Here is a 12740-nt window from a genome sequence, read left to right on the forward strand (position 1 = left end):
GTAGGGTGCTTAAGGCCAAATACTTTCCCAAGTTATCCTTCTTCGATCCTTCAACAAGGAACCGGAAAGGCTCTTGGACGTGGAATAACATATCAAGCACCATCCCATATTTGGAGCAAATGGTAATCAAGAAGATTGGGAATGGTAACTCAAATTTTTTCTAGTATGATAAATGGATTCATCCCCCCTCAGGTAATCTATCTTCATTTACTTCCTCAACAATCGATCTCCCTGATAAACTGCTGCGAGTCAATTCTGTCTTGCAACAACGGGATTGGTACCTTAATAATCTCAACTTAAATATCCCTCCTCACATTTTCTCTCACATTCAATCTCTCACTCTGTCAAATGCTGAAGATAGGTGGTGGTGTGGATATGCCAAAAATGGCATTCTTACCACTAAAATTGCTGTCCCAATTTCTTAATTTTGTAAACAATAGGTATGCGTCTATTGAACTTAAATGGTGGAAATTCTTCTGGAAACTTGCAATTCATCCCAAATTTAAAATTTTCTTCTGGCGTTTGTTCAATGCAGGAATTCCCACCAAGGCAACTCTCTCGAAATGGATCCAGATTGACTCTTCTTGTCCTCTCTATGGAGGTGGTGTGGAATTGCAATGGCATCTCTTCATATCCTGCGAATGGGTCAAACGCATCTGGGCAGGAGGACCCCTGGGATTAAGAACTGAATCGTTAGGATTTAATTGTATTAAGAACTTCTCCTATTCTTTTACTCTATACTACGAACAAACAAACATTTGGCCTCATGGGTTTTTGTTGTAATTTCAATAACCTGTTATTTCATTTGGATGGTAAGGAACAGGTTAGTCTACAGAGCTCAACCCCCTGATCCTACTTGGGTGCTCCATTCCACGCAAAAATGGATCGGCGACCTCAAATTAAACCCCTCCCCTGACCATACCCTTTCGCTAATAGATGACACTAACTTGATGTCGCTTACTTCTTTCGATTTGAAACTACCCGTGCTCAACCATACGGTTCTAATATGTGCAGGATACCATAGACCGGGATTAATAGTAGCAGGGTGGTCACATTTCTTTTTGACAGATGGCGCACTAAAGTTTTTTGATACAGGCTCTATACAAGCTAATGACAAGCTAACTGCAGTTCTTTTTGCTATCCGTAGAGGTATCAACCAGGCAGCCAGAGCAGAGACGAAGGTTTATGATATTTGGACTAACAACAATGTTGTGGCTGATATGTTCCCCGTTCCAACTAAATGCCAGTGGCCATGGACCTCGTTTGTAGACTACTTATATATATATATGATCATACTCAGGATATAAACTTTGTAAAGGATGGGAATAGATTATGTATAACCCTAGCTACAAACTTGGCAGGGAACGCTATAACTTTGTAGTCTTTTGTCTTTTGTTTATTTTATTTTAATCATCAAAAAAAAAAAAAATTTCTTGAGGCTTTTGCACGGACAACATTTAAAAGTCTATAATACCCTCAGCATTTGAAGTAGTATTTTGTCGGAGTGTTTTTCAACCGAAGCCTTTTACAGAAACCCAACCCCAGGCCGAAGCGGCAGGAGACGACGATGGAGAGCATCCACCGGTTCTCCTATCGTATATTGCCCATCTCCATTGCTGAGAAATGCTTCAGAAACTCGAAATGCAACCGATTTCTGAGACACCCGTCTCTGTCTATCCATGGCAATCGCGAAAGATTCTTAAAATTGGGAACTTCAGAGATGACTAGAGTCTTCAGTGGTGATTTCATCACCAGAAGACCCTATAATTCATCTTCTTCGACTGCACGAGCAGGAGTAGGATGGTTTCGGGGCTTCGGAGAGAAAAAGCCCAACCTGCCTGAGATAGTGAAAGCCGGAGATCCCGTTCTTCACGAGCCTGCGTCAGATGTCCGCGTCGATGAAATTGGGTCGGAGAAGATGCAAAAACTAATTGACGATATGATCAAGGTCATGAGGAAGGCACCTGGGGTTGGTCTTGCTGCTCCTCAGATTGGAATACCTTTGAAGGTCCCTTTGAATTACATTTAGATGCTTTCTATTACCTACAGTTTCATTATACATCTATTTCTTCTAGGATTTCTTAGATTGTAGTATATATTGTCATAAAATATAGGATCATGCCCTATACACTGGATTGTGCCTACTCTTGAAGTGGGTAAAAAACAGAAATTTTTTGGCTGGTGATTCCAAAACGGATGCCCCACTACTTAATTGTGCATCGCTGAGATATAGCAGGAACCATGGCAACTTACCCCCTGTTTAAATGGCAATAAACTTAAGATGGAAGTTAGTTAACCAAGTTGAGCTTTTAACTTTTAAGTATCATGATTGCTAGCTCACTGCTAAATGTGCTGCTTGCTGGACCATCTGGGAAAACCCATCAAATGTGTTAAAGTTGTTTTATGTCTAAAAGGATTCTTGTTGTAAGACCTGCTTTATATTCATACAATAGGTCAGGATTTGGCTTGGACATCCACCGCTGGATGATCTAATTTCGTATGTATTTGAATACTATGACATTTTAATTTTGTTGTTAAGAAGTTGCATGGTTGTCTGGTTGATTTATTTCTGGTTTTTCAGCCAACCCAAAATAAGCTTAGTGAATTGAGTTCTACTTTCTGATTTAATATCTGAGAGGAGATTGTCAATTGGTTATTTTGAGTCTTGTTGCCAAGTCTCATGAGCAAGGTTCGTAATCTCGGTATCAGGATCGTCCAAACTCGGGCAGAAAATGACACTTTTGCCCCTGTTTTCTGTAAAAAAAAATCCAATTTTTTTTTACCTTTTTACCCTTGTCTGCAACTTACCCCCTGTTTAAATGGCAATAAACTTAAGATGGAAGTTAGTTAACCAAGTTGAGCTTTTAACTTTTAAGTATCATGATTGCTAGCTCACTGCTAAATGTGCTGCTTGCTGGACCATCTGGGAAAACCCATCAAATGTGTTAAAAGTTGTTTTATGTCTGAAAGGATTCTTGTTGTAAGACCTGCTTTATATTCATACAATAGGTCAGGATTTGGCTTGGACATCCACCGCTGGATGATCTAATTTCGTATGTATTTGAATACTATGACATTTTAATTTTGTTGTTAAGAAGTTGCATGGTTGTCTGGTTGATTTATTTCTGGTTTTTCAGCCAACCCAAAATAAGCTTAGTGAATTGAGTTCTACTTTCTGATTTAATATCTGAGAGGAGATTGTCAATTGGTTATTTTGAGTCTTGTTGCCAAGTCTCATGAGCAAGGTTCGTAATCTCGGTATCAGGATCGTCCAAACTCGGGCAGAAAATGACACTTTTGCCCCTGTTTTCTGTAAAAAAAAATCCAATTTTTTTTTACCTTTTTACCCTTGTCTGCAACTTACCCCCTGTTTAAATGGCAATAAACTTAAGATGGAAGTTAGTTAACCAAGTTGAGCTTTTAACTTTTAAGTATCATGATTGCTAGCTCACTGCTAAATGTGCTGCTTGCTGGACCATCTGGGAAAACCCATCAAATGTGTTAAAAGTTGTTTTATGTCTGAAAGGATTCTTGTTGTAAGACCTGCTTTATATTCATACAATAGGTCAGGATTTGGCTTGGACATCCACCGCTGGATGATCTAATTTCGTATGTATTTGAATACTATGACATTTTAATTTTGTTGTTAAGAAGTTGCATGGTTGTCTGGTTGATTTATTTCTGGTTTTTCAGCCAACCCAAAATAAGCTTAGTGAATTGAGTTCTACTTTCTGATTTAATATCTGAGAGGAGATTGTCAATTGGTTATTTTGAGTCTTGTTGCCAAGTCTCATGAGCAAGGTTCGTAATCTCGGTATCAGGATCGTCCAAACTCGGGCAGAAAATGACACTTTTGCCCCTGTTTTCTGTAAAAAAAAATCCATTTTTTTTTAACCTTTTTACCCTTGTCCGTACAGGTGGATTACAAACCTTGCTCGTGAGAATTTGAGCTTTGTCATCAGGAAATATGAACCATTCCTTCATGCTTAATTTGTTCAGGTTGGAAAGATGAGACTCAATGAAAACTCAAACTACAACCAGGTCAACAGTTTCCTGTACAGGGACCCCCTCCCTGTCCCCCCCGCAAAGATCTTGTCATTTGTATACCCATGTAGTCCATTACCCTACCACCAACGTAGACCTCCGTTTACATGGCAATACCATTCACTCTGATCTCTTCCATTCGTCTATTTTGTCCCAATCCTCCTTTTCTTCTGAACAAAGTGGAGGGTAAGGATCTTCTTCTATGGATCCCTCTTGTTTTGTTTAGTCTCTATTGTTTCGTAAGTCTGAAAACAGCGTGCCTTTGTTTTCAGGGCATGAGTTCCTCTTTTCCTTATTTTCATTCATCACAAGGAACACCTTTAATGTTGTAAGATATACCATTAAAATCACTGTGTTGTAAATTTGCTTTGTAAATTAAAAGCAAATATTAACTATATTAAGCCTTCCTATACACTATCCCGATAACACTACACCTAAATTAAGTATATAGTTCACCTTGATAAGAGGTTTACGGTTTCTGATTCTGCAGATAATTGTTTTGGAAGATACAAAAGAATATATTAGTTATGCTCCAAAGGAAGAAACTAGTAAACAAGAACGGTGCCCGTTTGATCTTCTGGTAATCCTTATCTATTTATCAGCAAAACATGTAATGCTCTTTCTTTCCTTATCATCAGCAAATAATTCTTTCTGTTTATTCTTATTATTTATTAGTTCTTTTGAGGTAGGTGATACTGAATCCAAAACTTAAAAGGAAGAACAACAAAACTGCATTATTCTTTGAGGGTTGTCTGAGGTAAGAAGCACGATTAACATGAAAATCATGTTGCGTTCATTACAATAGCATAAAGTACAAATCCTTTTTTTTTTTTGGCTTATTTTACTTTTCACCATTATTTAGTGAGGAAAAAGTTGCCTTACTTCTTGTGTGTTGATTTTTATAAAACAATTTCTAGGGTTACATTTGTTGTTGAGATTGTATACAATTAGGTGTGAAAGGCATTATCACAGATCATATCTTTCCAGATTATAGAAAACTCAAAGATTTCATTATTTTTGAAATCTCCTAAAGACTTTTTACCATCAAAGAGTAAGTAGATCACCTTTCTCAGCACCTTTTCACTAAGGAATCTCAATTTAGCTGAACTTAGCCTTATCCCCAACCAATTTGAGTTATAGCCACATTCATATTATTTGTCCCTTTCACTCTGTTTAGTAAATTGACAAAATTTTGTGGAACCCTGCTGAATGGTTGGTTAAAGGTTATAGTGCCAGCTGCTATCCTGGCTTTTCCATCTGCTCCTTTATCTGGCTTAGGACTGGTAGGGCACAGGTGTATTTTGTTCATTGAAGAAGCTTTGTTCTCAAACAATTGCTGCTCCTTACATCTCCAAGAAAAGCAGCTACCCAGCTAATAGCAAAAGGTAAAGATTCCAGGAAACTTCCCTTATCCGCTTAGTGCTTGAATTAGTGATGTCTCGATGAGAGTTTCCAAACTATAGGGGGATGGTTATTGTGAGATATGCTCTTCATTAATTGACGATTCTCCAATGAAGAATATATATAGAGATTACATCAAAGAGTCCTTGTTAAGCTCCAAAAGGAAAGGAGATATCTAGAGTACATAACATATAAGATTTACATATAAGAGAGGATTGCAGTTCAAGAATTACTATGTGAGTCAAATTCCATAACACATGTGGAGCGCCAAGATATAGAGTTACTATATGAGACAGATTCTGTATCACATGTGAAGCGCGCGGTGTAGAGTCCGGAAGTGAGAATATTCTATTACTCAATACACCCCCTCAAGGTGGAGATTCGGGTAACAGAATCTTCAGCTTGTCACGTAAGAATTGGAAGTGCACAATGCCCAGGGCCTTGGTGAATGTGTCAGCTAGCTGGTCCTAGTAGAGATGAATTGAACTTGCAACTGCTTCTTGGCCATACTATCACGAACAAAATGAAAGTTGATTTCCATGTGTTTGGTGTGAGCATGGAAAACTGGAGTCACAGAAAGATATGTTGCCTCGTTGTTATCATACCATAATAGGAGAGGTCCATGAAGAGGAAAACCAAGCTTACCAAATAGGGATTCCTACCAAATCAGCTCAGCCAAGGCATCAGCCAAGACCTTGTACTCAGCCTCAGTAGAGGAACGGGCAACGGTCTTTTGCTTTTGTGAGGTCCAAAATACAAGGTTTGGATCGAGAAAAATGGCAAAGCCACTTATAGACTTGTGATTCATGCCATCACCAGCCCAGTCAGCATCAAAGAAGGCCTGGAGGGACCGAGATGGAGACCTTTCAATGAGTAAACCATGCATGCTAGTGCTCTTCAAATAACAAAGGATTCGCTTAACAAGCTGTCAATGATCCAAGGTTGGAGCATGCATAAACTGACAAGCGCGATTAACCGCGAAAGAAACATCTAGGCGAGTGAGTGTAACATATTGGAGAGCCCCCACAATGGATCTGTACTTAGTTGGTTCAGACAAGAGTATACCCCTGGATCTGACGCCATCTTCGAGGTAGCCATCGGGGTGTGTACCAGCTTACATTGCCCGACATGTCCGCTTCAATGAGTCCTCCTCATTCCCATTCTCTACTTATATTCTAGGCCACCTCCCTCTTTAGCTCCTTCTACGTCTCTTACCTGGGCGGGTACACCCCTTCGAGTTAACCCATTCCAACCCCCTCCACCTACTCTTGGTTCGCCCTTACCGGGGTTCCAATCCCCCATCTTCCTCGCCTTTCCCGCAGCCTCTAGCTGCCCCTTTACTCTCCCCAAATAGCTCACCATCCTCCCCTGCCCCATAAACTCGCCCCTTGCATGAATTATACCCTACCCTGCCACCCACAGATGCGTCTGTTCCTGTGCCTCCCCCAAAACACACAATGCAGCTTCGCCCTCACCCTCGTACATTACATGTTACTAACAATGCTGCTGAGTCTACTTGTTTCTCACAGGTCTCTAAGGTCCCCGAATGGCGCGCTGCAATGGCTAAGGAGTTTAATGATCTAGTTCAGAATGGCACATGGTCTTTAGTCCCGCAGTCTCCCACTATGAATTTAATTGGCTGCAAGTGGGTTTATCGCATTAAGAGGAAGGCCGGAGGTTCTCTTGAACGCTACAAGGCCCAGCTGGTCACAAAAGGGTTTTACCAGCAGCACGATCTCGATTATGGTGAGACCTTCACTCCTGAGGTCAAACTGACTTCGATTCGTTGTGTTCTCTCAATTATTGTTTCTTAGGGTTGGTTTATTCGTCAGTTAGATGTTTGCAATGCCTTTCTTCATGGGTGGTTACAGGAGGAGATCTATATGTCTCAACCATCAAGTTTTGTTGATGTTGCACACGCTCATCATGTGTGTCGTTTGCATCGTTCTCTTTATGGTCTAAAATCCAAAATAACCAACACGACCCCGGCTACTGCAGCCACGTCCCCCATAACCTCCACGGCCACCACGAGTGGAAGGAGTGGAGCCTTAGAGACAGAATTCTTCTCTCAGAAGGAGAAGAGCAGGCAGTAAAGAGCGTGGTCCAGATGTCGCGACTAGTCTTCTTTCCAATCACTAAAGGGAACACCTCCTTGGACAGAGAAGCAATAAGGAGTCTGTGAACCATTGAATCCTAGTGGCGCCAGGCTGCCGCTGCAGTAGGGTCTTCAGGACATGGTTTCGTGCTGTCAAGATGGCCGAAAAGATTCTGGCCATCAAGAAAAGGTTAACTTTGAATCTGCCAGAATAAATAATTTTTGGGTGTGAGCTTAAGAGAGATATAATGATGGGCATTGGGAAAGGAAGAAGATGGAGGAGACGGTAGAGCCTGAACAGGGTCAGTAGTAGAGCAGGTGGTGTCATCGCCCATTGAGAAAAAAAAAAAGAGAACCAAGAATGTTGGGGAAACTCGTTGGAGTTTAGGCTCTGTATATTGTATTATTGTGAGATATGTTCTTCACTAATTGATGATTCTCCAATGGAGAAGATATATAGAGATTACATCAAAGAGCATAGTTCAAAATCTCGCCGAGATCTCAGCGAGATCTCGAAAAACTCGGAAAACTTGAGCTTCTCGAGACGAGTTATTATACGAAATAGAAAAATGTAAAAACTTGAAAAACTCCACCGAGATTTCGAATATTTCGAGAATCTCGGAGAAATCTCGGTGAAATCTCGAATATTTTGAGAATCTCGACCTCCTTAGTACTCATAGAGTCATAGTATTGTATTAATGGGACTTGGGAGTTAAGACGTGGAAGACTAGGGTAGTAAGGTATCTATGACTTATGTATTATTCATTGTACTTAGGTTGGGTGTCTATGTAATATGCATTGTGAACACTTCATTGTATCTTATGGTTTGTAGTAGAAACTAAGTCTTTAACTATTTCTTAAATAATTATTCAATATTTAAGAAATAGTGACAAGCAGATTTTATTTCCCATTTAAGCTGTTTGATTGATGGAGAAGAAGAAAGGGAAACAAGGGTATGAATCAAGAATCCCCACATGATCCTCTGAGCTGGCATCCCGCCAAAACTCAAGCTTGGAATCCCACCAAGCCTTCTATTGAATCGTCACAGCAGTAGAAAGCTTTGAATCTCACAGAACCAAAAGGCAAAATCCAATTTTCATTCATCAAATTTGTGTGCCTTAATGGCTGGTTATATAACTAAATAAATGCATATGGGAAAAGGCTGGGCACGCTGCTAGGGTGCCCAGAATGTCTCATCCTTTCTCCTCCCCCTTTGGAAAAGACTGCCCTGCCCTCTTGTGCCCAGCCCTATGATTGGTGTATGCCACTAGCTTACCGAAACCTGATGATATGCCCAACCCTCTCCTTCCCTATATATATATGACTCCTAACATGACTAGAAATAGCCTAAACCAACAAGTAATCAAGGTAGCTACTTAATTGACCAATAAAAGACTTCAACCAACTCCAAAACTGACTCAAAAACCTCCAGCTGTGTTTGAAGTTCCTAAAGGAACTAGGATTTGACATCCTAGAAGGAAATCAATTCATAACAAGACTGGACTTATAGATTCCTAATCCAGCCTGAACTAGGTCACAAAAATAATGAAAATAGGAAAAGAAATTGAAAACAGAACGGTAATTAAATAGAACTCTATAGTAGACTAGGTAAAGATTCCCAGGGAGATTAGGATTCCTAGAGAAACTGGCAATTCTGAAATTCCAGAAACAAGCTATTTTTCTTCTCCTGGCATTGCTACGGAGCCTAGATGCTGCATCAAATGGTCTTTCTCGTAGTTTCATGTGTGAAAGAAAATGGTCAAGACCATCCTCACCAAGAAGTTCCAATGATGTCATCATCTCAATCACTTTGTGATAGCCACCCTCCACTTAATTCTTTTGCTTTTCTTGCGAGACCTATAGGAACCTTTGCCACTGACCCAATAATGGCTTCAACCTTTCTGGTGCCCCCTAATATTCTCTCAAGTTGATTGGGATCTTAAAGGAAAGAGTTTTAGCAGGCACGATGAAATCGTTGAAGATGGCAATCAAATTGTCAACCAAATTACGATAATTGCCTAAAGCTTTGCAACATGGAATACTTCTTAGTAGACATTTATAAAAATCTTTTTAGTGAGAGATCGTTGGACACCTGAGACTGGAAAGGTTTGTGTTATAGATAGGTGATGACGGAGAAGATGATTGCATATGGTTCATTGGTTGTTTTGGTCAAATGGCCATTTTTACCCCTATCTTGAAATACTACTGTGAATCAATGAAAGGGTAAATAAAGTTCGGTTACAATGACCAAACTTCACCCATAGAGATGTCATTTAGACAAACCCATGGATAAAGGCAAAACAATGCAATAATGTACCATTTGTTTGTTAAACAATGATTGCTTTCCCAAAACATAATGAGAGTACAAATAAATAATGATGAATAAATTCATGACGGTATTTGTGTTATTATGGAAAGTATCTATGGATGATGTCAAAATCTTAGTCGCTTTTTGGGAAGCATAATCATTTAGTTGAAATTTCTAGCTGTTGCAGGTAATTCTTGTGTACATTTCAGGAATAGTTAAACGCTTCAACTTGCTTATATGAGTGTGTGGAGAACTTGGACATTGACAATTTTATTAATAAACATGTCATGAACATGTTAGGTGATTTAGTTTCATTCAAAATTTGCAGTGTTGATGGATACAGAGCAGTTGTGGAACGATACCTCAATGTTGAGGTCACAGGATTGGACCGTTATGGTCAGCCCATCAAAGTAGATGCTTCAGGTTGGCAAGCTCGTATACTACAGCACGAGTGTGATCATTTGGATGGAACAATATATGTTGACAAGATGGTCCACAGAACATTCCGGACCGTTGAGAATTTGGACTTGCCTCTTCCTATAGGGTGCCCCAAGCTTGGAGTTTGCTAGCTGCTTTATTTAGAATTTTTAGAGGGTCTTCACTCCCCTGTTTTGCCCGTTCCCCATTCTTGAAGAGAAATATTGTTTAATCTCTGTAATGCAAATTCAATGAATTTTTTTGTTAGAGGTGGTTTTGAAGATTACATTTAAGCAAAAAATTGCATTGGTGGTGCTCTTGGAGGTAACTGGAATTTTGAGAAGCCATTTTTAGAAATTGTGGGTAAGAGTTTTACTTAAAAAAGGGCATACCCAGTGCTCGAGGCTCCCACCATTGCGGGATCTGGGGAGGGTCACAATGTACGTAGCCTTACCCTTGCTTTCGCAGAGAGGCTATTTCCAAACTCGAACCCGTGACCACTTAGGTCACAATGTAGCAACCTATACCGTTGCTCCAAGGTCTGCCTCGGTAAGAGTTTTACTGATTTCATAATATTTCGAACTTACATATGGATTAAAGAGAATAACAGTTTGCAACATTAAAAAAAGCTTCAAGGCAGCTTCAACTATTTCACATGAAGAGGCTTTTGTCTTTAATATTGGATAAAAAAAATCAACTTACAATCTGTCTCTTTTTATCCATCTTCATTCAAGTTCCAGGTTACACCCACAAGTATCTGATTTGTTTCCAGTTTGGGAGCACAAAGCAACAAGGTTCTCAGATCAACACTTACTTCACCCCCCCCCCCCCAAACAAAGGAAAAAAGAAAGGGGAAGGTAAAATTAATGGGGAGAACCAGCATCCTGTGAGCCCAGATTGAGCCGCTGCAATTACAGTTAGGATTGACAATGAAAAAACAAAATTTCCTCTTGATTGTGAAGTTCCAATTCTGAACTGAAGGAAACTGCCTAGACGTAATTTGTTCTTTGCTGGTAAAAAACATATAGAGGAAGATGTGCGGGCTCACAGAGGACTCTGTCCTTAAAATAGCCTTATATGTCAAATTACCTTAAGCAATCTAGGAGACTGTTTCTTACTTTTGGTTTTCAGTGCTCATTAATCTCCAGGTTCAACTATTTCGGTTTGGGTTTTTATTGTTACCTTATCAGTAAAGGGCATACCCAGTGCACGAAGCTCACATCATTGCGGGGTATGCAGCCTTACCCCTGCTTTTGTAGAGGTTGTTTTCCAAACTCAAACGTGCGACCAATTGGTCACAATAGAGTAACCTTACCGTTGCCAAATTAGAATCTTATATACTAGCATTTTATTGATCGTTGGATGGGGCAGAAGACATCTTATCCATTTGTTACAGCTGCATCACCTGTGATCCTCCACCGTACAATATCTCCCTCTCCCTCCGCCTCCACCACTGCTGTTGGGGTCCCTTCTTTCATCAACAACATTGCCGGCAGAAATTGTGCAATGCGACAATTTATGTCCGCTTTGTCGAATTGAGATGCCTAGTAACTCTTTCTGTAAAATCTCATTAACAAGAAGTCGATTATTATGTTTGTTCTTTCGAATTGACAAGAACTCTGGTTTTACCCACGAAGTGGAGATTAGGAAGTGGAGGTAAAAGGATTGCATGGTGTTACACCATAATCTCCACTTCAAATCATGGCTGTACACATGGACTCACCAAGAAATAAAGACTTGGAGAGCACGCTTGCGAAATCCCATGTGCCCAACAGTTATACAACTATGGCAGTTAGAGACCCCTCATGAAAAACTCCCACGTGGACTGGGAATCCCGGAGACAAAGAGGGGACCATATCAAGAACGGAGGTACCAGAAAAATCATGCTACGAAGGAAGGCTATGGCTAACAAAGAATGGATTACCGCAAGTTCTCTCCCCCCCCCCCCCTTTATCTATATAAATACAGGGCAAGTCCCACGAAAGAGGGCAGATTGTAGTGACATTCAATAAAAGGAACTGAGTATTTTGAATCTTTTGGCTAGTCGTCTTCTTTCTCTCATTTCCAATTTCTTTCAATTTTCCTAACTAGATAAAGAACTCTGTTTGTAACAAGGATTCTCTTCGGCAGAAATTCTTGTACAACATTTGGCGCCGTCTGTGGGAAAGAGGAACAAAAACCTGCGAAGATTCCACCATGACCAACACAAGGAGTCAGGCAAGGATCACACGATCCACCGCGGCCGTTGCTCCTGCTGCTATTCCTCCTCCGGGACTTTCAGTCGCTGGTCTGGGAGGAGCCCCACCAGCAATTCCCCAACAAGAAGTGCAAGATCATATCCCAGAAGATCCGGAACCGTCGCATTCGGCTGAATCACAGCCGAGACTTCTAGGAGATCCACCGCGTTATGTGATGGTAGAGCAGTTCAACGCAATGCAGACTCGCTGGGATGATAAGATCGAGCAAATGTTGGAA

At 40.4% G+C, this 12740-nt stretch overlaps 1 protein-coding gene across 1 annotated transcript; it reads left to right on the forward strand.

Annotated features, from left to right (window-relative positions):
* The first annotated feature begins 1535 nt into the window (after positions 1-1535).
* On the forward strand, positions 1536-10617 carry LOC122638312 (peptide deformylase 1A, chloroplastic). The gene is made up of 4 exons (XM_043831218.1): positions 1536-2008; positions 4535-4624; positions 4734-4801; positions 10177-10617. Exons 1-4 carry the CDS (start codon positions 1568-1570, stop codon positions 10415-10417), a joined length of 840 nt encoding a protein of 279 aa, XP_043687153.1. The 5' UTR covers positions 1536-1567; the 3' UTR covers positions 10418-10617.
* The last annotated feature ends 2123 nt before the right edge of the window (positions 10618-12740 follow it).

Source organism: Telopea speciosissima, chromosome 8 (genome assembly GCF_018873765.1).
Source record: "Telopea speciosissima isolate NSW1024214 ecotype Mountain lineage chromosome 8, Tspe_v1, whole genome shotgun sequence".
NCBI lineage: Eukaryota > Viridiplantae > Streptophyta > Magnoliopsida > Proteales > Proteaceae > Telopea > Telopea speciosissima.